The sequence below is a fragment of the Athene noctua genome, chromosome 2, assembly GCF_965140245.1.
Source record: "Athene noctua chromosome 2, bAthNoc1.hap1.1, whole genome shotgun sequence".
Taxonomy (NCBI): domain Eukaryota; kingdom Metazoa; phylum Chordata; class Aves; order Strigiformes; family Strigidae; genus Athene; species Athene noctua.
Window position 1 is genome coordinate 41,229,908 of NC_134038.1, and position 25,862 is coordinate 41,255,769.

A 25,862-nucleotide genomic window follows, 5' to 3' on the forward strand; every position below is an offset into this window, starting at 1 on the left:
CTCAAAAGATCAAACAAAAGCCATGTTCTTGTAAAATGCTACTTCCTAAACTATAATTATTTCAGACTTTCCAGAGTTGATTCAGATGGTGAAAGAGGCTACCTTTACAAAACCCATTCAGCGATTTACTAGCACTTCACACCTGAAGACTTTTTCAGTTCCAAGCCTCTAGTGTGTTTGTTTTCAGCTTGTTTTAAATAAACAAACAAAATAATCTTCCAAAATAGGGTTCTGCCTCTAAAAGCACCTTCAAGGAGCTTTACAGTTCGTTCTGCTTTTTGAGTCTAAGCTGTTGTTGCCTTATATCTCAGCTGCAAGAATTTTAGTGTTGATTTCTAAGCACATTGTTTTTTGAGGAAAATAAAGCAAGGCAGAGCTAGCCTCTAAATCGAGTAAATAAGTTTTATCAGTTCTGCTGTAGAGTGGAAAACAAGCAAGGCAGTTGTCTTCCAGGCTGTAGTAAGAAAGTATTCTCTGCAGGCAGTATAAGAATCAAGTGACATTACCTGCTGTTTAGTACCTCATTCCTTTTAATTCTGGAATCATACTTGCATTCTCCCTGCAATCCTTCATAGGGTGGTTTTCATGGAGAAATTAATTCTCTATAATCTCTTAGATGGTAAAAAGATTAAATACTTCAGGCTCCGTTTTTCTTTCTGTGTAGCTTCAGTTTCAAGTTATAGCTGAGCTGGATAGTGAGGCATTACAGGGTCAGTGTAAGCACAAAGGCTCCTGCTAGGGAAGTCAGCCTTCAAGTAGGTTTGCTGTATCCAGCTAAGATAGCTTGTCAATATGCCAAAGCAAAAGAAAACACAATTTTCTAGTAGTTGTAACTACTTATTTAAAATACCAGACTCTTAAAGCCAGCACTGTTGAGCAATAAGGTGTAATACTGCTGAGATATGCATAGATTTTCTTAGGTTTTTATCACACAGAGCTTGATGCTGATACCACAGATGGAGATGAAGCTGCTCACATTCTTCCCCACACCAGATTAGATATAGAAAAATCTAAAAAGAATCTACAAAGTGGAAACATACTTGTTTTGGACCAATTGAAATGCTTTATATTGATTTTTGACTGTATTTTATTTTCTAAGTACCCTTAGCACCTACATCTGCAGAACTTTTAGAGCAGTACTTTTTTTTTTAATTGGAAAAACTGTAATTTTCCATATAAAATGTCAACAGACTTCTAGAGCTGAGAGTCTGTTCAGAATTCTCCTGGTTTAGAAAATAATTTTTATTTAAATGAAGCAACAATTTCAGGCTATAAATAAAAAAATCACTGGAAAAAATTCAATATAATTTATAGTCAACCAAGTTATTCCTGAAATGCACTTCTTTGAAGAAAACCAGAATGATTACTCTCATGTCACAACTGTGAGACTGATTCGTAGAATGTAGTCTACAATGGCTAGGAACGTTACAGATCCCAAAAGAAGTTACGAAATAGCAAAGGATAAGTTTGCCAAACCGTGTGCATAGAAGTTCTTATTTTTTCTCTGTATGTTAAATGTTTTGACAGTGATGACAACTATTTTAAGATGTTATTAATGATATATATTCACCTTAGTATATGGTACCTGAACAGTCCAAGTTTCAAAGCTGCAGAAGTGGCTGGACAAGGCTGATTTTGATCATTAGTCCCATAGTGAAGAATGTGTCTCATTTTCTTCATGTCTGTTTTTCTGCCTTTCAGATAGAGGAATTTCGTAGACTGAGGACACATGTTAAAGGTGCTGAACTTTTAGAGGGCTGTGATGGAATCCTAGGAGATAACTTCAGACCAACTCAGCCACTTAGCGATAGAGTCATCAGGGCTGCATTTCAGTAGCAGAAGAACAGCAAAAATAAATCTTTATTTAGGTAAGTAAAAGCTTAGCAGAAAAAACATTGAAATAATTTTCACAGGGGAGATTTAGCTAAAGCAGAAAATGGACTGAATTCTTTTCAGCTAATGTTATGATATATTGTCACAATTGTAAATTTTGACACTGTACTGTTTTATTTTGTCCTGTGGTATAATAATTTGGTTACTATTGGTTCTTTAGTGGCTGGAATCTAATATGCTATTTAGTGAATGGAAATATTTGTATTGACTTCAGTAGGCAGTGGATCGCGCACAGTTAGATCACAGTTACTTCTTGTAGCTTCAAATTTCCCCTACTGCAGTGAGCAACAGCACAGTATGCTAGGTTATGTGGTAGATTTCCCCAGTTACTGAGTTTCACTGATTGATTTCTTACCATGTTTTTAGAAGACCAATCATTGGTGAATCTTCCTAGTTTTATCTGTTAAAAACCAGCTAGTAGTTCTGGAAGAAGGCCTTTAAATCTCAAAGGAGGCTGCCTATTTTTTTGATATCTTCTTCTTGCTTTAGAACATTGTTCTTTACCAACAAGACTGAATCTTGGGCAAAGCTAATGCAGATACAAGAGGAAACTAATTACCTTTTGTCATGGATAATTTTTCATTTTTCAGTCATCAAAGTAGTTGTTGCTACTTGTCCTCAGCAGTGTTTTCAGCCTTCATTGGCTCACAGAGCAAGAACTGAAGGATGATGTTGGATTCAATGTGTAAGAGCTAGTATACGTGTGAACCTGCATTATCCCCACTTCAGTTATTAAAACCTGCTGTGTCATGTTCCCCTAGCCTCTCACAGTTACAATTCCCTCAATGTTCAACAGTTATTCCTAAACCTCATTATACTTAGTTAATCAATGTTTTAGAATAATGAAAAACCTGGTAATGGGATTCTTAGAGAACTAAAGAAAATTTGCTATCAAGACAACTAGTTACCTTGAAAGTATTGAGTCAAGACACCAAAATTTGTGGTTGTTTTTTTAAATAACTTTGCTACAAATAGCAAGACAGCTAATCTTGGAAGTCTTCAAGAAAAGAATGAATCTGTTCACTTGTTTTCTTTAATATTTCCTACTACTATTTAACATAGTAAAGTTTTTATCCACTATCCTACAATAAAACTTATTTAAATAATAAAAACGATGGGGTACTACCCATTACCCTATTTATGTAAAAGCATCAGGTTTTCTATCTGCACATTTAGAATGATAGAATGGTTTGGGTTGGAAGGAACCTTAAAGATCATCTAGTTCCAATTAAAGGACACCTTCCACTAGACCCAGTTACTCCATCCAACCTGGCCTTCAACACTACCAGGGAGGGGGCATCCACAAATTCTTTGGGCAACCTCTTCCAGTGTGTCACCACCCTCACAGTAAGAATTTCTTCCTTATATTTAATCTAAATCTACCCTCTTCCAGTTTAAAACCATTACCCTTCATCCTATCACTACACTCCCTGATCAAGAGTCCCTCCCCATCTTTCCTATATCCCCCTTTAAGTACTGGGAGGCCGCTATAAGGTCTCCCCAGAGCCTTCTCTTCTCCAGGCTGAACAACCCCAACTCTCTCATCCTGTCCTCATAGGGGAGGTGCTGCAGCCCCCTGATCATCTTCAAAGCCATATTCTTGCAAGAGAACCACTTCATCCAGAGTTTCACCTGGAAGCATACTGCTGAAAGGTTTTTAATAAACACTTTTGGGTAAGGACATTTATTTCTACATTAAATTCTTGCCCTATCTAGGTCAATGATGGAACTCCTTAATTCACATCAGGCTCTTGTGGAGTTAAGCCTCTTCAGACCATGTTCTGGGTCCAGCCCACAACTTCATATGAAGTTAACAAATGATCCGGCAGCAGATAACCCCTAAAGGAGATTGATAATTCAGTGCTTCCAAAAATGGATCCATTAAAACTGAGTGGGAAGATTATTTTTCCTCCTGCATGTGTCAGAAATTATTAAATGGGCTGGGACAGTGTCCAACCATTTCATGATCCTTCCATATAGCATAAGCATTCAATATAGTATATGCATCTAAAAATTTCTGAAGTAAGGGTTATTTGTATTTTATAAGCCTATTTAATATCTGCATCCCAGAAGTTAAGCAAAGAAAGCAAAACATTGGTACTTTTATTAATACTGTTTTCTTATTCCCATATTTAATTTTGGGCACATCCCTAAGCTCAATTCTCAATTACATGGTTCTCTGCAGTCACCAAATGTCATCACTTTAATCTTGAAATGGATGTTTCAAATTCATCTCAGTTTCTGCATAAAAATTACTTGGGAAAATCATAGCGATATTAAAGTACAGTTTTTCTCAGGGAGTGAATAATGCCCTCAGGCCAGTGGAGGTAATTCAAGCCTGTAACAGTGAAATTACTTGACACGCTGAGTTTGAATTTTAAGCATGAAAGAGTTTCCTTTACAATGCTGGAATTGAAATGTAAAAATTTCCCCTTTGCTTTCATGTTTGAAATTTTATTGCATTTGTCAATACTTACAAAGATTTGTTTTAAATAATAAGATTTATCTTGGCTAAGCTTCACAAAATAATCTGCAGTTTTAATTCCCAAATGATCAAATTTTTAATGTAAAATGATAGTCCTCACTGTAGGGCTATGCTAATTACGGACTCTCAAATACTGAAAAAGAACTTTGACTTCAGGCATTTTGTAGCCCACAGAAGAAATGGCACTTGGCTCTCTACACCTGATTGCATTATTTATCAGAAATTCATTTGGCCAGGTTTTCTTTTTATTTTGGATGCATTGGTGCAAATTGCACTGAACCAATCAAGGGTTCACAATATATCCTTGCTATAGGGTTTGTCTCTGGGCAGCTGGAAAAATAAAGTGTAAAAATAAATTGTGTGGCTTTGATCACCTTTCTTCTATGCAAAGTGGGAGAAAAGGAAGAAAAAAATCCTGCCTGCTTTTAGTGATTTCCTCACACAGGTCTTTCCAGGAGGGTGTTGAGGAACAGCAGCTCCTCACACAGACCTCAGAAAAGACACCTTCCCTTGTTCCTAGGAATGGAAAATGGTCCTTAAGCTGGGACTGCTGACATCAGCTGAATATTACCATGAAGACTCAGTAGCAGATGGGGAGGTAATACTTTGTAGGGTGGCATCTACGGAGTGATCCAAGAGGGAGCATTTCTTCCTTTCAAAGAGGAGATTACCTTTTATTTTAAAGCTTTGGTATGTCTTGAATATTACAATTACAAACACACTGGTGGGCTTTTTTTTTCTGACATGATGCCCCTCTACCAGGGCTGCTGGAACTCCTGTCAGTAAAGTTTCCAGTATTTTCTTTTATTCCAAGCCAGTGTGGTACAGCCACTTGCAGAACCTTGAGGAACATTAGTTTTCCATGACCTCATCACTCAGGGAAGGAAGGAGACGAGTATTTCCATAAGTGTTCTATACATAGGAGAAGAAAGAGGTTGCTTGGAAGGTCTAATTAGTTTTGACTAAATCAGAATGCATGCCATGTTCACAGATCTTCAGAATATCTGCTCTTCAGCCTTGATTTAAACCTTGACAGGACTGAAACCTTTGGGGCTTATGATCAGATGGCCTATGTTGATCTTTGATGCAATTTGTGCTAGTTTGTCAAATCAAAGGCAGAGTTAACACAAACATGGTATATCATGGTGTGTAACCTCAGGTAAAAAACTGATAAAGAACTATTTAAAAAAAAAAAAAAAGTATCTCTATTGTGAGAAAGCCCAGATCTCAAAATACCCTCCTCCTGTTCTAGAACAAAATTTGGCCAGGCTCTGAAGGGAGCCTTCAGGAGGACAAAACAGGTAGATCTTTGTAGCTTCAGTGCTCCCTTTAACCCAGTGGGCTTTAGAATAGGTTTCTTGCTATCTAGTTGGCCTCTTTTGGCTCTGCTTTTCTGCTTAAAATGCATCCCTCTCCTATAGCCTGGGGTTAATGAGTCTTTGGACTCTGTGTGGGTGTTTGTGAAATACATCCCTTATATAACAGCCTTTACATCCTTTCTCTCCTGCAGTTGCCGAAGTTTTCACATATGTTTCTTTTGAAAAAGCCTTTTTTTTTCTTATTTCTCCCTTCTTTAAATCATATCCAGTAGTGATAGAACAGTCAATTGTTAAGGAATTTGGAGGGAAAGCTCAGTACAGATTTGCTTTCAGCCATGGAAGGTGAAGAAATTGAGTCAATTTTAGACAGTGAAGAACAATAGAATCACAGAATAACTGTGGTTGGAAGTGCCTCTGAAGATCTAAAGGTCCAATTCTCTGCTCAAAGCAGCAGGTTGCTAAGGGCCGTGTCTGGCTGGGTTTGGAATATCATAAGGATGAAGACTCCACAAATTCTTTGAGCAACCTGTACCTATGTTTGATCACCCTTGAAGGGAAAAAGTTTTTTTAAAATTTTAAATGAAATTTCCTGTATTTCAATTTGTATACGTTACCTCTTCTCCTTTCACTGGATACCACTGAGGCGTCTGGTGCCATCTTCTATACTTGTTCTTATAGTATTATACACATTGATAAGATCCCTCTTGAAACATCTCTTCTTGAGGCTAAACAGCCCCAGCTCTCTCATCGTATCCTACTATGACAGGTGCTGCTATCCCTTAATCATCTTTGTGACCCGTTCCTGGTCTCACTCTGGTATGTCCATGTTTCTTTTGAATTGGGGAACCCAGAACTGGACCCACTAGTCTAAATGTTTCATCAGTGCTGAGTAGAAGTGAAGGATCATTTCCCTTCACCTGCTGTCAATGTGCTTCCTAGTGCAGCCCAGAAGACTGTTAGCTTTCTTTGTTGCATGGGTGCATTACTGACTCATGTTCAACTTGTTTATCAGGACTCCCAGATCCTTTTCTGAAAGGAGAGAGAAATGATAACATTGTGACTTTCTCACTGTTACCACTAGGTTTTTTGATAACTTCACACTTGACTCAGAGCCCTTGCTATGAGAATCAGACTATTTCTTGATAATCTCAGGTGATCTTGAAAAAAGATTTGTAATTATTATTGTTATACAGCAAAGCTTAACAATGGGGACAACAAAAGCTATCACTCCTAGAAATCAAATAAGAAAAAATTTAAATCTTCCATTTTATTAAAGGCTATTTTTTTGGCAGTTTGAATCCTGACTTACTAATTTTAAACATGTGAATCGTGAGTATTCCAACAGGCTATTTTATTTTGGGGCTTGCCACTTTACCTAATGGGTAAGTACTTTTTCAGTAGTGTATTCTTTACTGAAGACAGCATCATTTGTAGTTTCCAATGGATTTATTAACCTCTCATTAATCCTTATTGCTTCACATGTAACTGATTTGATAGACATGCCTTTCTCCTTTATTATGTCAGTGGAACAGCTTTATCTGTGAATGAGCAAGATGTCTGATTTCAAACACTCGATTATCAATTAGAATTGATAATGCTGCTGAATTCAGTACAACATGCCTAAATGTCTTCTTCCCTTTATAAATCTGGGTGTCTAAGCATGGTTCCATGCATAGAATAGTTAAAAGGCATTGCTCCCATTTACTAAGAGGAGGTCAAATAAGTGTCTCGTACAGAAGTCAATAAAATCAATGAGATTCTTTTAATAAAAGGTGGTAAGAGCTAGTTCTAAAAAATAACTAGCTAAAATAATATTGAAAGAGCATTTTTTTTTAAAGTGGTAAACTTTAATTTACTTTCCACTGAACATAATTAATAAACTAAAGTATTTGATCTCCAGTGTGCTGTCCCAAAAGTGCACATCCCAGACACTATTTTGTATGCATCAAGAATTGTCCACCAAGTGTGATGATGGCTTATACCTACTCCATCTACCTATATGCATTACTCCAGTTCTCCTGAGTATTTTTTTTGTGACTGGTTCAGAAACTACTGAAAAAGCATCAATTTTTTATATACACAAATGCATGTACACATTCATACATACACATACATCTTTGGTATACCTCAGACTGTAAGTAGCTGCAAGTTTATCCAATGTCCTGTAAATTATGATAGCAGAAATTAATTTGGATTAAAGCCAATTCTTAATATAATTATCATTTTCCTAGTTGTACATTCAAGATTAGAGAAAAAAAAAATCATTAAAATATCAAGGTTGTGCTAGGCCAGAGGAACAGGAAGGAGTAATTTAGGGTGGGAGGAACAGAGACTGCATGCCTGATACTGCAGGGACTGCCTGCATGATAGTGCGAGGTCTGAGCAGACAAGCAGAAATTGGTACAGCTCCACTGTAAAGAGAGAGGGCAATGTGGTGACTATCTGGTGTGTTTAGTGAGTGGATAGTACTTATTACTTGCTTTTGAAGCTGCTGAGCTGCTCCTGTGGCAGCAAAACTGTGCTGCCCTTTCCACAGGACACTGATCAGTGTTGCCAGTGAGAATGAGCTAATACTGAACAGGTAATGGTACACTGCCCTCTTTGTGACACTGCACATCGTGTGGGAACTAGGTTATAGAATATGAAGGGATATTCAAATACAAAGTGAGCTATGGAGCTGTGCCTTGCCTTTGAGAAAAGGAGATGAGTGGCATGATGATATGGTCTGTATTTCTTTGCTTAAGCAGATCTTCATGAGCTTTGCATTTGAGTGGAGGTTTACCTTACTGATCAATATGTGTCTTTACTCTCAGTTTATTAGTAGCCTTTGTAGTTGCTGAAGGTCACAAACAAGTTGCTCTGTGAAAGTTCCAGCACTTGGGCATTTTATCCTTTCCTGTTGTGTAGATCCAGAGCTGGAGTGAGCTTTCAGCAGCCATGCATCATTAGGCTACTGTGACCATTCTTCTCTTTTTCCTGCTTTAAGAAAAAAAAACCAAGCACAAAGATTATCAACATGAGTTCTTTAGAAATACAAACACCAATTTCCTAGATTTGATGAAATATGAGTATTTATGCTGCTTCTCGGCAAGTGATTTTTCATCTGTCATTGTTTGTCTCCATGAGTTTAGGGTTTGTGCTTAAAAGGCGGTTGGTTTAATTGTTAATTTTCAGTCTTTAAAAGAAACTCAGCTTCATGTTATCAACAAAAACAACTATTGTTATCCCATTTTTAAGAGCTTATATATAGTGCCTAACACTCTGCTGCCACTTCAGAGTACTTGAGAATGTGCTTACGTTTGAGTGTGTGACTACAGGACAGGGGGCCAAACAGCTCTGGCTTGTGAGCCACACACCGTAATCGGAGACCTACTGGAAATATACCAAAACTTTTGGAGCGTTCAGGGGACCAGAAGCCTCAGGAATATCTGAAAGGTAGTGCCTTTTCAGATGACTTCCCACTACTTTGTTGTAATGGCAGGGAATGGGGGTGTGCACTGAGATTATAAGTGATCCCTGTAACGTCAGCCTAACATTTTTTCCTGCTGAGGATTCAAGTTGTGAGTAGCAAACCACTTTTTTGCTTGTGTGACATACCTCTGACATAGGGGCCACAGTTTAGGGATTTGGTAGCCACAGGCAGCCCAGGAGTCACTGACATAGGAGGAATTTATGCTGTGTCCAGGCCAGAGCATCAGTATAGGGACTGATCAAGCCCTAAATGAGGAAGAAAACCATTTTGAGATTCAGCCATTTACAGAATTAGTACCATATTGGAATTATCCTTGTTCAATCCTTTACTGAGCTCTTCATAGAAATCCACAAATATTGGTGGAGGAATGAAAAACAGTCAAAATCCCTTAGCCTGTAAGGAAGAAGGAAAAAAGAAACAAGATACTCTGCTTCCTTTTCAAAGCTAAAAAAATCACAAGGTAGCCTAGGAATCAAACCCCTACTTATGCTTCAAATAAGATACTTCATGCTGACAACGGCTCCCAAATTTCATGACCTGTGACTCTCTATCAGAATCACATATTCTTTGCTATCCACAATGCACTGTTATCATCAGCTTTTTTATGAAAAGCATTTTGAGAATGTAATTTCCTGCTGCTTACCATTAACCATGTATGTTTTGTACACAGCTACTTGGGAAGTGATAATGTAGCTGGGAATGCCTGTCATAAAAAACACCCTCACAGTACATTTATTGGTGTCGCAGATGAAAATATTAACACAGTAATGATTTAGCAGTAAATCAAGATTTATTAATGACTAGCAGCACTTAATCATTAACCAATTTAAAGATTTACAAAATAATTCAGTAAAATATGACACGATTAAAATAGCGACTTAACTACACATGCGAAGATGACTAAATTCACACTAACTTACTATACGGTACCTTAAAACAATACATATATACATGTATATATTTTCAGAGTGGGTGAAAGAAGATCTAGCTCAAAGTTAAAATTTTCCTCTTCTCGAGTTTAGAGTAAATAATCACAATGCGTTGGTATTGCTCAACGGGCAATAACTGAGACTTGAGTGGGTCGACTTTGCCCTGGCCTCCCATCAGCTCCAACAGCGGATGGTATCTCAAGGGTTTTGGTACCTGAGAGGTGTCCGAACTCAGAGGAGGTGCTGGTCACAGGCCCGCTCCGGTCTGGGAAAGCTCAGAGGGTCTCACTTGGGGTCGCTGTTTATAGGGTCCAAGATAATTTTCACTCTGGCCCAACTCGAACAATGAGGTATGCTGGTGTCTTCCACCAGTTGCACAAGAACTTGATGAGTGTGCAATTCTGCTGTTGTTCTCAGTTGATGGGGAGAACAGGAGCCGGGCTGGTCAAAGGGGTGCCCTAATGCTCTTGTTTACTTCTATTACCAGTCCTTAACTCCCCAGGTTGGTATGTGGCCCAGGAGGGGGTTAGAATCACACCAAGCACCTAGCGGCCCAACAAGGAGAAGTGGGAGGGAGGGAGGAATTGCACCATCACAGTTGGCAATTTCAAAACAAAAATTAAGAGTGTGAACACCCACTGAAACGCTGTCATGTTAATTTCACTTATGGGGAAAATGCTGCAAATTAGTGGTGAGGCAAAACAGTAGGAAGCTTACGTCACCTTTGATAAAACTACACCTGTTTTTTAAAATACAGACACCAGGTTAGTATGTGTGAAATATAGTAATGTAACAGCTCTCAAATGTCAAGGATATTAGAAAGACATACAGGTACACAGACAGAGAAGAAAGCCTGCAATATGCATTCCTCCTTCAGCAATGTTATATATGTTAGGCAGTGGGAGTGCACTCTTTTACCTAGATGAAATCACACAGGAAGTTTTAAGCAGAACATTATTACTCCATTGAAACTGAAGATCAAGGTAGTCACAGCTCCTCACTCTTACTAGAATTTGTAATTCTAATGATTTCATATGGATGAAAACAATGCAATGAAAACATGCAAACAAACTCTTGCTAAGCACACAGCAGTGTTTTAAAAATAAATAGCAAACAAGACTAAGTTATTTGGGTTACTGAAAATGTTTTTGGAATACCAGCAGTGGCTGTGGTTAGCAGTGTTTTATGACTAACGCCATAGATGTGGTGTTATGACAGACCAGTGCTACAAAGCAAAACTTAATGTAATTTTTAAAAGATTTTGATGCATCCCCAGAGCTCAAGAGAAACAAAGGTACACTCTAGTTAGCTAGATGTTAAATGCCCACAGAACTGGATGTAGACTCAATAAATTGTGACCTTTTCATGGAGGGAATGCAAAGTATTTCAGGAAAGATAAGGATTCATAAGGTAGTCAGTTCTCTTTCTGAGGCACTCTGAATCCGTGCCTGACCATACTTTCAGGTGCTGTTTTTAGGAAGGTATAGGACAATGATACTGTGTAGTCAGTGTTAAAGTGGGTTTTGCTGTTGATTTTTTTTTAAACTCTTAAAAGGAGGAGAAGGCAAGATACGTCTATAGGGAAAAAAAACAGAGACTGTGTGAGACAATAATGGCAAGGAATATGGTAAGACAAAAGAGGTGGAAAAGCTCTCCATAAAGCAGACTGACTACTTTTAAGTAGCAGAAGAAAGTTTTTGATCTTGTGTAGTGATCTTGACCTAAGGCTGCTGCAGTGGGGCATCTTATTTCCTCCCTATCAGATGGAAAGGCATATTATCGTGGCCATCCTATTTCATTTCTCCATAGTCCGTTTATTTGCACTTTCTCAAGACTTCTGGAAGACTTTGAAAAATAATCCTTTTCACTGAAGTTTTCTTATATCTTCTCTTTTAAATGTGTTCTGTCTATTACTATGGGAACATTGAGACCTTTGGTTCTTAAGAATACACCAGTTTGGCCCTGTCTTTGCTCCTGCTGCTGCTCCTTGTTTCTGAGATAAAGTTACAGTCTTGCATTTATCCCAGTTTTGTACAAGAAAATTTATTCTCTGAGAGGAAATTATTCTATGAAAGAATTAGAAAAAATGTTTTGATTGACCTTGTTAATATATTTTTTATTAACCATGGGTATTGTGATAATAGATCTCAGATTTTGCAGATATTTACACTGTATGGCACTGATCCTGAAAGCATCTCTTTGGGAATGGTTGTCTGATCTGTAGATGACTCCACCAGAAGCAGTGGGACTCTACTATATGTAGGACTCAACCTAAGCAAAAGAAATTTCAGAGGCAGAAATATAATCTATAAACAAGCAGGGCATCTAGGCAGTTTTCTGATTATAATACACATGCCCATTTGTATAACTGTAGTTCAAATATAACATTTCCAGAAACTTTTCAGAAGAAAAGCGGGTATCTTCATGCCTACATAAACCTTTAGCCTAGTGTGTTACTTGACCACATGTATTATAGACCAGTACTATTAATTTAGCATGGCAGAAAAATTACAATTAAACAAGAGTAAAAGGTAAACATGAGTAACAACACTACCAATATATACAATCAGTCTTTTGTCAGACAATATGTTAAGTATTTCTGTAACAAACTCAACTGAAATCTTCAGACTGGCTCATAATTAGGCTCCTTTCCAAATGTAATCCAGTAATACAATAGCTGCCCAAATCCCAATTCAGTGTAATTTCACTGACTTTGATTTTTGGACTAAAAGCATTAAGCTTGAACTAGTGAAAAATGTACAAGATGTGCATTCAATTAAGGAGCAATTAGATACTCAATCACCCTTACATCACACTAGGGATTATCCAAGAAAGAAGAGAGATACTACTCACTGCAGTGTATAAAACAGTTTTCTTAATTAGTTTAGCACTAATTGAGATTGAGAAAGTGTCACTGTGTCACAGCATTAATTTGCCTGCATGGAACCTTAAGAACACAAAGTTTTTGGCTGCTTTCGAGCTTCCTCACTCAGATTTTTCAGTCTAATTCCCTGATTGCTTCTGTCCACACAAGAGGAACCTTCTGTTCACTTGAAGGAGGGATTGGTCCCTGCATCCTCCTGTCAGCAGCTCATTGAGAAACATGCCAAGAGTTTTTCCAGAGATGGAGAATAACTTGTTATTATTAGATTTTTTTTAAATGTTAGACCTTTACAGCAAACTCCAGAAAGAACTGGGAATCCTTTGTGCTATTACATAGAGTGTAACTGTGGCTAAAACCAGCTGTTCTGTGAAGGGCTTACAGCCTCTCTTAGGAGGCAGCTGGTAGAAAGTTCTTCAAGTTGACCATCAAATGGTCCTGCTGCCAGACACCATGACTTTTGGGGGTATTGGATGGTAACCAGGGAGCACATGGAAATCGTGGCACAGATTCCGAATTCTTAACAACACTGCCGGTGACTGAGAGCCTCTACACTCCCTTCCTCCCTAAAAAAATGAGAGGAAACTCTACAGAGATGTGCTGACTCTTCCTGCAACCAGTGGTAGCCCCAGGTGACCATTTGCACCCAATCACTTACATATTTTTTGTGTGTACATATTGAGCTATAGTTAGCACTAAAAAAACCTCAGGAAAAAATGAGATTATTAGTAAACCAGAATGAAATAGTTTGGCACTCTCATACCTACCACTTCTGAACCGAGAGCATTGGGGCAACCTGAGCAGCTGATTTCCTGAGGTTATGCTGACGCACATGAATATGTGTTTGCATGAAACCAAGTATAGATTTATTTCTGCTGCTAATGAATAAGAATATTACTGCTATTAGGAGGAGCAAATTGGGTGATTGCTTTCTATCTCCTAAGACCACCTGACTCTCCTGAGAGCTGTGTACTCAGCACTTAACTTGGTAGGGCCCATAAAACTGTAAACAGTAAAAAATTTCCTGTGACTAGTATATTTTCCTTTCTAGTTTATCGCCATGCTCTCCACATTTAGAATCAATTACCTGATTGATTCAGAAAGCCAATTGCAAAGCTTTGTTTCAAGTTAATATGTTCAGCACTGCATTTAACTTTGTATTTTTATTGCCATTTCCTCCATTGCTAGTAAATCCTCCATCACTGGCTTTACCCTAAAAGAGAAGAATCAGGACCATTATGTCACTGAAGTATATACCCTGAAACTGCCCCCACCTGCTGTCATGAAATCCCAGCTTTTAGTTTTCCCTGTCTCCCTGGCTGGACATAAACAGTCTTTCAGACCCACTGCAGAGGAATTTCAGTAACATAATTGTTCCATTCTCTTTTCAGAGAGGGGGAAGACAATGCTCCCACAGTGCCTCAGATGAGAAATGGAAACTTTTGAGGCTGCTGCTTCAGCTGAACCACAAAGCCTGTATTGTTTGTCTTCATCTAATTCAGCCTTGATAGACAGCTGTGCCAGTTGGTCTGTCCGCGTGGTCCAGTGAAATTCTGGGAATGGGGCTGTACATTAAAAGAAGAAAACACATTAAATCTTCCAAATCACACCGTTAACTATTTTTAAATGGTAATATCATTGCTTATATAGTTTCTTTGCCATAGCATTCAGTAGTGGTCTGTGATCCAAATAGTACTAATTTTAAGCTTGGTATGAATGTTGATATGTAGAAATACTCATTATTGTTTTGAATGTTAGATTTAATTTTATTCCATATCATCTCTTGTACGTTCAGTAACCGTCTTTTCTGTAGAGGGGAAGAGCATTCTATAAAGCTAATAAAAACATTGTTCACAGAGTATTATACAAATTCAGAGTTAATTTTGGGGCAGAAAGAGCACTTCTCTGCAAACCTAGGCACTTAAGATGGTTTATCTAAATAAGGCTGAATGACATTTGCATTACTAGGAATTTTACTGAAATAAAGGACAATTTTGAAATAAGGAAAATTAACTGGTATAACAATAAACAGAATCATCTGGATTATTTTCTACTCTGTGAGTCATGGATCTTTGCAAAGAAATGTTCAGTTCAGGCAGAAAATGATCAGCCTTTGTTCTCCTGTGAATTATGACAGTTCTGTTTGTTCTGTACATTGCTGAGGATGGTGGTCTGGGGACCTGCTCTGCATGTCCTGAGCTCACTGCACAGCGTGGGGGTTGCCACACTGGGCCACACATGACACATCTGACAGAACAGATAAGGGAATGGTAGTCTAAGCCAGCTAGTCAAGCTCCTATCTTCTGATTCCTGCAAGACAACAGGATCTGAAGGACAGAGTTGGTATGGTGGTGGGCAGTAGCTTTGATCACCATAGCTATCAGTGAGGTCCACTTTAGTAGCATGAGGAGGGCAGGTTTATACAGAGACCTATGTGAGTGGAAGAACACTGGAGGCACAGATGTCAAGATCCAGGCTGGGGCACAATAGAGATGCAAACCGAGGTTCACAAAGGGGAGGTTACTCCCTTGGAGCAGATCCCTGAGTCATCAGCAGGCAATGGTAAATGCCGTGTCAGAAGGCATGCTTCATCCACCTCGTCAAGGGTTACGGGAGAGCTGCTGCTGAACAATGAGCTGCAAATTCTCCAAGTCACTTACATGTATATTAGGGACAGCAACAACAATAGGACAAACCTACACACCACATGTGAGCTGGGTGAGGGGAGTGGATACTGCTGACTGCTCCATGTGTTCATAACTCTGTGTACTGCAGAAATGTGCTTCCTTTGGAGAGACACACAGCTGCCCTTGACAGTGTGCATTGCCATAAATGTATAGAAAATTCACAGCAAGCAGTGCACCATGAAGTCATCTGTTTATTTTGGGCTTAGCAGAGTAGCAATTGGCATCTTGCTCTTTGGGCCTATAGAAAATTGCATTTCTTAGGGTTATGTTTAAGGAAGTCCTTCTGCACCTTCCACCCAAATTTAATGAAATGTAAGTCCACTATCTAGTCAAGGGGTTCAAGATTTCAGTGCTGGCCAAAACCAAGTTTTCCATCTGCAATGTCCTCAGCACTTCCATAATGTCCATGTAGCAGCTTCACTGGCTGCTGCCCCTCTTCTTTCATCAGTGACTCCCCAGGCAGCCGCAGCCAGAGCCCAACCCCAACACGCTGGTCACCAGAGCCTGGCCTCCCACTGGTCCACATCTTGCCATAGGGCAGGGAGGAGTTTCTGCGTAAAGTCTGCTGCAATGGCCTGCTATGCCTAGGCTAGACTGTCCACAGTTTTTGACAGGAGCCTGATAGTTTGTCCTAGATGTCAGGTTTGATATTAAAATCTTGAAAAAAACGCCCAAAACAAAGCCCTGCTGGGTGAAAGTCAGCTGTTTTCTGCCAGTTAAAGACCTATTCCTATCTCCTTGCACCCAGCAATGAAGGAACCCTCCAAATGCGGAGTGACCCACATTCTGAACCTGGCAATTCCCAGGTTATCTGCACAGCTCATTCGGAAGATCTTTTCCCTTTGCACACAACATATTATTAACTACTAAGTATTAACTGAGAGGAACTGTAGTATTAATATGGCAAATATTGACATTATGATGAAATCTGAACAAGATTTATTCTGAAAATAAATGTGTTCCTTATCTTGGAGCTGGCTGATATTATTCTGACTGTGAAATACAGATACATTGCAAAGCCAATGATGTAATGTCTCCACCAAAGAGTCCATTATTTCCCTTTCCTGTGCTGCCTTCCTGTGTTTGCTGTTCTTTCCTGCATTGCCTTGTGCAATGAACTTCTAGTCATATAAATACTACTACTGAGAAATTGAGATTAGTAAATTTGTCTCAAATTTGTCAGACTTTTTTTTTAGGCCTGGCTTTGAAAGAGAAAAAAACCCCACTGGTAAAAATACAGCTGTTTTTTGTCTTTAGAACTAAATTTAATTGTAACAACAAATTCATTCACAAAACACACTCATTCTAATTACAGATTGGTCAGCCCACGTTCATGGTGTGTTGGGAAAAGCTAAATTAGTCTTTCTGGTTTTGGTAGGAATCTTCAGGGAGGAATTTGCAGGAAAGGCTCTCTGTGTATTACTTCAGTTACACTGCACCGATGAGAGGTTTTATGGAGTGTGGTGAGGCTCTGCTACTCTCTGATTAGAGTTCCACATGCCTGCCTTTGTATTAACATTTTTAAGAAATCATAAAAACTGATAAAGGTGTTCTGAGGATAGTGTAAGGCCCTAAATGAATAATTTCCTCTTCATGCCTACAGCCACTAAAATTCTTCTGAATCAGATTGCTATCTGCACTGGAAGTATTTTTAAAGGTAAGTATTAATGTGTGTGATGCTCCACATAATTTTAAAGATTTATTAGAAATGTGAATTACAAGTTTCCAAGAGGTGTTGAGCAGTTACACACTTGATCAAGAAATTAATGACATAATACTTAGAAGCAGCTATGTGCCTCATGAGGCAAAGGCTGGCTCTGCTTACCTTCTGGTAAACTTTAGGAAGGTATGGGGAAAAGGAAGAAACTCAGCTCTTGGGAGAAGGCAGGTGTGCTGGGGCAGAACCTCTGCTGTTGATGATCTTCTCTCTGCAGGTGATGTGTTCTTTGGGCTGCTCTCTAGTTTTCTGAGGTTGCCAGGAAAACTTTGAGGCTTTAAGCTCTCAGATTGACTTCAGACTGTGGTGCGATGCACTTTGCACCCCAGGCTGTGATCCGGGGCTCCCGCCTGTTAGAACACTCTGAAAAGAGGACAAATTTTGGCCTGCCTTTTCCTCCTTAGCTGGTTTCACGGTGGGATCAGCCATGGAGTTTTAGCTTTGAAATGTGTTCTTCCTCTATACACCAGTGCTGCCTGCTGAAATGTCGAGCATCTGGAGAACCATCCACCACATGTCCTGAGGCTGGACCATGCAGGATGTGTTTGGAAGTGTTTGTGTGCACATTTATTTATGAAACTGTAAGTGTCATTGTAAGCACACATCTGTGTGTATTTGTATCTTTAGAATGCTATACATAGAAAAACTTTTTAAAATGAGGACAATTCAAAATTAATTTTAGAATTTCTAAATAAAATTAATAAATTCTAGTATGAAGACTGTGTGCCTAACAACAGGTCATCAGCATATACTGTTGGTATTTGATTGGGTATTTTTCCCTTTGCTTAATGTACATGGTTAAAGTCCCATTCCCTTCTTTTCCCTCACTATCCATTATTCAGTCCCAGGTCCTGTATACTGAATGCTGTTTAAGACTTGCTCTGAAGACATAATTATTCATTTTCTCATGGGGCTTTCTCTTTTACAGTAGCCGTTTGAATGCTTCAGATGTATTATGAACTTATCTTTACACACACTTTGCAAATGCCTTTCCCCCTGTATCATGTGAGGATTTGTCTCTGATCAGAGTGGCTACCTGTATGATGCCAGGCATAAGAAAAAGTCTCAGCAGTCTGCCATGTAAGAGTGAGAATCTTCATACTGACCTGCAGTAGCAGCACGTGGTCCTTGTCCAGGAGAACCGTATCTGCAAAGTTAAAAAACAAGCATTGACTCAGTAGTCACGTCACCTCTTTTGTCTTCTCCCTGAAAAATTTGATGAGATGATGACTTCTATTCCAAGGTTTGCTTTTCAGTGCTGGGTAATTTTTTGTGGCCCTTCTGTCTAGCATCTTCAAACCCTTCTCACCAATGTTCTTACCATGCTGTGTACAGAGGCAGTGGCAGCTCTTTATTTCTGCTTGGACTTCCCCAGAGCCTGACCCCATCTTGATCCAAAGAGGCCCTTGTCCTCCCCAAATATTGGGCAAACAACTGACGATGGGGAGGTATAAGAAGGGAAATATCAACTTGAAAAGAACTTGCCCTATAAAGTACACAATGAGCTATTCAAGCCTCCAATACCAATGAAAAAAAGAAAGCATAAAGATAGCACAAAGTAAAAACAGCATAAAGAAACTTCTGTAAGTGTCATTTTTTGTATCAGGAACATGGTTGGAAATATTCCTTTTCTGTTTCCATCTCAACTTGCTTGTGTTGGAAGTGGTCCATTCTGGGTTGGGTAAAACCCTCTCACTAACCGCCAGCTCCCAAATCAGTGATTAGAAACCATGTCTAGCAAGCCTTGTTCCCCGAGGCTGCTGTTCTTCTGTCCCTCTCACACCAATGCCAAGGAATTAGCTGCTCATCCTTGGGCACCAGTCCTTATCCCAAATGATGACTGTTCACCATGTTCCCTGGGTTGGGTTACCTCCCCCCCCCGCGCCCACCCACTGGAAGAGAGTAAAGAAATAAGGTCAGAACACAAACTTCATTCTTTTAAAAAGTAAAAGCACTTGAGCAGGCTGGAGCTTCAAGCACTTAAGCAACTCTTGTGCTTATTATTTAAGGTGATGTTTGTGTCTGAGATGGAGACAAAAACATCTCGATCTTACATAGACATAAACTCTTTGCCTCCCTTAGGCTTTAATATAAATATACACTACAAACAGTGCTTTCTGAAGTGCCTCCCATGTAAACATCTGACAGTGGTGAGCATGAAACAGATGAAAGCTATGATAAGTCAGTGAAACACATACAACTGCATATGATACACCATGTCAGCATTATTTTAAATAGCAGGTATAAGGCAGTTCTGGAAAATGTGTGTTTAACCTCATGTGGTGAAGATACCAGATTTTTTTTTTTTTTTTTTTGATGCACTATAGGTCATTTGGAAGTGAATTTCATTATCTTGAATCAGAATCGGAAAAAGGCTTGGTCGCTTTAGTTGGATAATCATATGTGTGGCTGAGCAAAAAGAAAAAAAGATGCAAACCAAAGGTAGTGGAAAGATTTATTCATGGCTTAGAAACATGTAGTAATTCACATAGATAAGGAGATGTTTACTCAAGAGACAAATAAAAAACAAACACAAAAGACCCTGAGAGCTGTGTGCTCTTGGCAGGGAAGCCAGTAATGATTACCAAGTGCATGAGTCTCAGTGTGAAATTATAGACTGTGATTTAGCAGATGTGCTGCAGCATTTTGAACCTTCCTGTTTTCTTGGCATTTTATGTTTTGACCACCCCAGTTCCACACAATTTAAAATTAAATCTTAGAAACACACGAGGCCAGAGCATCTCAAAATACCCGTGACTAGGGCCCTAATGAATGGAAAAAGGACTTGCAGAACCAAAGAAACTGTTTTCAACAGGACCCAAGGTATCTGGCCTCCAGATGGTGACCTGACTGCACAAAATTTTTAGAGGTGTCCTATAAAGATGCTTAATTGCGCTATATTATCCAGCCACTAGATGTCTGCATACTATAGAGCTTCAGTCAGGGTTTATTCCCCAGCATAAAAGGCAAACAAAGAAAATTCATATCTGCATCTACAAATGTTTGTATCATAATTTAGCATCTGTTTTTTCTGACCTATGTGTCTTGGTCGAAGAAGGGTCTGTGAGCAAAGAGATGCTCTGCAAGTAAAATTACATGTATGAAAATTAAGGCTAGTTTCTATTGAAAATGGAAAGCAAACTGTAGATTAATCCATTTGTTGGGATCACATCTACTCTGATAGAATTCACAAATTGCCACTACCTAAGTCATGACGAATTCCAATTAAGTCACCATCACGTGGCACCACGAATCAGCAGTGACCCGCAACAACGACAGTAGCAAGTCAGTCTGTGGTGGCAATGTCCCCGGGAGTAAAGGTGGCTACAAGTCAGTCCTGTGGCCCCAGTGGGTGCTCAGCATCCCTGATGCATTCCCAGCATACCTGAAGTTGCATCAGAGATCTCCACGGTGGTGAGGACGGCAGCATCAGAGCCACCAGTGGCTTTGAGGAACACTGTGAGTCCTGGTGCTTGTTTGCCTCCAACTCTTCAGGGGTCCCACTGTTTTTTGCTGCTTCTTACTTGCAAGATGGAGCTCATCTGTTTGATATTAATGCAATTGGTGCTGTTAGGGAATGCGAAGCTGAGAGCTGTGAGCACTGTGGGGCCAGATACAGTCCCCAAGGGCTTCCTTTGTAATAATAAAGATGAGGTAATAATTTATTATGTTAAAGCAATGCACGCATCTTTCCTGAACAATAGGAAATTGTTGGACAGCCCAGCCTAAGTGTGTGCTGTATGAGCAGATGGTTACATACCTATAAACATAAACATTTTTCTCACAGGATTTCCCCTAGGCATGATGATCAGTAGACCTTCCTAGGTGCTCACTGTGCTGACACGCCAAGAACAGGATGAGGAAAAAAAATCCCATGCTTTCTGGGCCTTTGCCACTGCCTGGAAAGCAAGTATTGCTTGAGTTTAGATACACATCTTCAGAGGTCCCTGTTATGTGTGTTCACAGTCTGGGAATAAGTGAAGTTTGTGAAGTTTTCTGAAAATTACTGGTTTATGCAAGGCAGTAACTGCAGTACCTCAATTGAGCACCACTATAGAGGCAGATTAACTGTGTCCTGTAACCCTTAAATCTGAACTCTGCCTCCTCTCTCCAAGGCCTCTTGACACCTGTATCATGTTGCTTTTGTTTGCTTGCTCCAAGGTACAACCTCCTATTTCTTCTCCTGATTGGATGCCTTCCCTTGCTGGTGTGTGTTCTTTTCCAAATGCATTTAGTAGTGGGTGGCTGCAGAGCACAGCTGTTTTTTGTGTGCTACTTGACATTCTAGTATTTACCGTTTCCCAAAAGGATTTGAGTGGTGTATCATGTTCAGGCTTTCCGTGCTTCTTTACATCTCTTGGTTAGTTAATCAAGTAACAGTTCTTAAATCCAGTTTCTGATTAACAAAATTAAATCTAATATTAAGGATTCATTCTCATTTTATAGTTGATTACCATAATTGTGGTTAGTGTTCCATCACAATTAACTTTGTTTTTAATCACTAAAAGGCTAACAAGCTCATTTCAGACTCTTTTCATTTGGTAAATGCAGAGAAGGAAGATTGATTGGTGTCTTGCAGTTATGAACTGCAAAAACTTTCTTTCACTATCCATAACAGTGAGTGTCAAATTTGTGAAGCTGAAGGACAGAGTGATGAGGACATTTTTCTGTTTTTAAGAAGTGGAGGTGTGACCGATAGGTTGCCATTGCCACTTCTTTTTGAATTAGAGCAGAAACCTGTTGCTATTTATGTGAATGCTAAACTGTGTCCTTCATCACATTTCTGCACAGTAACATCTTTTTTTTTTTTTTTTTTAGTTCACAAAACCCCGGAAATTATTTTGGGTGGATTATTTGTCTTGAGAGAGGAACCCACAGTGTACATAATCTTGGGGTCTCAAAAGTAAGGGGGCAGTGAAGTCCTTGGAAAATGAGTCTTTGTTTCACCTGCAAGGAAAGAAAACACTCTTTTTGACATTTCTAGTATTTTTCTGAACCAGAATGAAATTTTAATTATGACAGAACACCCTAAATTACTGATTTCAAATTTCAACAAGTTTTAGTCACCCTCTATATGGCTTTTGTTGTATCATCTGAATTTCTCTTTTCATTTAGCCTCCAGGTCCTTTCTAGACCAACCTGCATTCTACCTTTGTTTTGTTAAGTAATTCTTTTTGTTTCTCAAAGTGAGAGAGAGAAAAAAGGAATGTTTCTTGAGAAAGTATCTGACAGTTGTCCTGTAAATAAAGAGAGTAGTACTGTGTGGTTATGTTACTATCTCTAAATAGGAGACACTTTGTGATCTCAAATACACACACACACCTCTTGCTAATTAGCCAGTTAGAAAAGTGCAATCTTGTATTACTTTGTTAATCTTTTCATATAGAAAGACATCTGACTATGCATAGATGAGATTACTTTAACAGTTTTTTAATAATTCTGCTTTCCCACCAATTCCTAAGAAGGAAGAACTCCAAATATCTTCAATTTTGGCAAGCTTATTAGACAGTGAGAGACCAGCTGATGAGATACCCCTGTATCCCTCACCTTCTTTATGCCTGTCCCTTTCCCTAGCAGCCAGAAGAAGGAGAAAAAAAAATCAAACCATGGTCTTCTTCCAAGAAACAAATTCCAGCTGACATTTTAGTTGTAATGGACATCTACATGCAGGGGTAGAGCTGTTGTCACCCAAAACAAAGCAGTTGTACCTGTAAAGAGGAAGGAAAGGGGTTAGAAATCTGTCAAGTCTAAATTTACTCTCAAAAGTTTTTCAATTACTAATTTAATGAGATCATGTCATATTTTTTATCTCCTTAGTCTCTTAGATTGTCTTTCATTAGATTTTAATGAGATTTTCGTCATCTTCACCAGATAGAGTCCTCCTATTTTATCGATGCATTCTTCCTGCTTGTTTCCAGCTGTACAGCCTTACGTTCAGAGCTGTAGTAAAAATATATTCAAGTCCATATGTGCAATCCAGAGTGCTTCACCAAAGTGACTTGCAATTACTTATGATCAACCAACATTAAAGTGGAAAGGTTCACTCTATTTGGCCCGGTCTTCATAAAATAGACCACAGATTTTCACCCAGTAATTCCTTCATCAAGTTGAGAAGCTTGCATTGACCTTCTGCCTAGTCTTGAATTACCTTTAATCCATATTCTCAATGCTTTACATCTAGTACTATGTGTAACCATATTTTCATTACATGCAGTTTTATGCATGGTTTTCACATCTCTTGTTTCATGTGCTTTTTTTGTGCCTTTTTTTTTTTTTCTTTTTAAGTCAGATCTCATTCTTTTTTGCTCATCAGCTTTCCTCCAGCTTTTATACTTTTTACTTTCTTCCTAGATTCTTTCTGTCACATACCATTTCTGTCAACACAGTGCATGCAGGCTGTGCTTCCACAGCATAATATCTGTGTGCTCCTGGATCATCCCATGGTACAAATCTGATCTGAGTGAGGCACGGGCATATTTCTGATGAATTAGCCAGAGTACAGGGGATGGATATATGCCAGGCTTTATCCCAACTACGGGTAAACAGATGATGTGTATTCAGCATAAAATTAGAGTGGGCAGGATGAGCTAAAAAATGATCTGTCAAGACAGATTGAAGTTGTACTAAGAATTCAAAATATTTGGAACAAATTTGAACTGACAGACTGAAGTTGTTTTAGTGTTTTGTGTCATATGGCCACAGGGTTTTTGATCTTGTAATAAGCATCTTTAAACAGGTTTACCATTTTGTCTAACTACAGCTATAATAACACCAATGTCAGCAAAGTAATAAACTTCCTGAATTGAAGACCAGAAAGAATTCTTCGGGTAATTTCACCTGATCCCTGAATGACCCAGACAGTAGAATTTCCTTCATTAATCCATGTTGTGTTCAATAACCTCCCATCATTCTTTAATATCAAGTCCTCATGATAGAAAACACATGAAGCATCCAGTAATACAAAGTTGTGTGGCCAATACAGTCAACACATTTAGGTAGCATGGGTTGGGGGTTTGTACCTCGAGTCACTCTTTCACTCTGAACCTTGGCAAATCTCTTAGTTTAAAAACAGCTATCCTCAACATGAGTCCTGGCACTCCCTGAGCCCCTCCTTTCAGAGGATATTTAGCCTCACACTCTGATCCATACTGGGCTGTCGGGAAAGGCTGGTGAGACACACTTGCCCTAGGATGTTGCTCCCAGATGTCTTTGAGTTGCTACTTGCAAGTCACCCCTGGGGCATGGTATGAGAGGGCTCTGCTGCTCTTTCCCTTCTGGGAAACTGCTTTCTAGGGGACAGGGGTGTGGGCAGTCTTCTATGGACTGAGGAGGAGTCGCTCATTTGGATCTCACCAGGAGACAGTACTGCCTGCTCCCTTCTGCCAGCAGAGATGGGGCAGAGAACGAGTGTGCTGTTTGGCGCAGATCCACAGCCCTCTGCTGCCCTGATGCTGGCAGCCAAATAGCCACCAGCAGAATAGAAAGAGGAGCTTAGGCAAGCAGTGGTCTTATCAGGGAGAAGCAGGCATCAGCAGCTGCCCGCACTCAACCTGTCTGTGAGAGTGCTCTTCTGCCATTGCTGTGCTACAGGCCAAGTGGTGTGGTTGGCAGTGCCAGCCTGGATGGGAGACGGGGGCTGCCAGTGCTGCTTCCCACATCTGGCCAGTGTCTGTAGCTTCAGGTAAGGTACCAGTCATGGATAAGAGACAGCTGTGGCTGGTGGTTGCCACACACCAGGTAGCTTCATTGACTGCTGCTTGCCAGCTGAGATCTGCATTTGGCCATTGGAGGCAGACCACTCCTGCAAGGGGTTAGCAGGCTTGTCACATCCAGGGCTTGTGCCTCAGCAGATACAAGATGGAGATGCAGTCTAAGAAAGTCCATGGGCCCTGGAGACTGCAAAAGAGAGCAGCAACCTAAGGAAAAGCTCCTCCAGCACTCCAAGGGAAAAAACAGAACTGATGCTGAACTCTGAACTTTATGAGATAAAAGTTGTCTCTGCTCATTTACATACCTGCAGATAAGGTATACAATTAGGGAGGCAGTTGAGTGAGAAGATGAGACATAAGTCAATCAAAACAAATTCAGAATCTTTCCCGTCACTGCAATCAGGTGATGTGTCTCAAGTGAAGAGTCAGAAAAGGGTCCCTCATGACAGCTTCTGACAGGGACACAGGATTCTCTTTTTGGATGCACCAGGAGTGACAAAGATCTTTTTACTTTTAAAAGTTTTAAGTAAAATTATAAAATTGGGGATTAATGACATACGAAAGAGTTTATGCATCTGGGAAAAATGTTTATCCTTTTCTACCCACTTCATTGCATAAGACCCCTTGATACAGTGGGAGGTGGCCAAAGTGTAACTGGATTTGGCCGAAGTGAAACACTTTTCTCCAGAAGTGACCAAGTCACTTTTATAATCCACTAAATGGTCTATGTCTGTGCACATTCAGGCACCACCTGACAGAAATATTCCATT

General features: G+C 39.5%; 1 protein-coding gene across 2 annotated transcripts in view; it reads left to right on the forward strand.

Annotated features, from left to right (window-relative positions):
- CA8 (carbonic anhydrase 8) overlaps positions 1 to 25,862 on the forward strand; it is a 77,298-nt gene that overhangs the window by 37,727 nt on the left and 13,709 nt on the right. Inside the window, exons 8-9 of one of the 2 annotated variants that reach the window (XM_074897707.1) lie at positions 1,702 to 1,868; positions 14,371 to 15,206. In XM_074897707.1, coding sequence (XP_074753808.1) covers positions 1,702 to 1,836 — 135 coding nt within the window. In that variant the 3' untranslated portion in view covers positions 1,837 to 1,868; positions 14,371 to 15,206. Of the gene's footprint in view, positions 1 to 1,701; positions 1,869 to 14,370; positions 15,207 to 25,862 lie in introns of those variants that run through there. The other variant, XM_074897708.1, reaches the window with a different exon arrangement.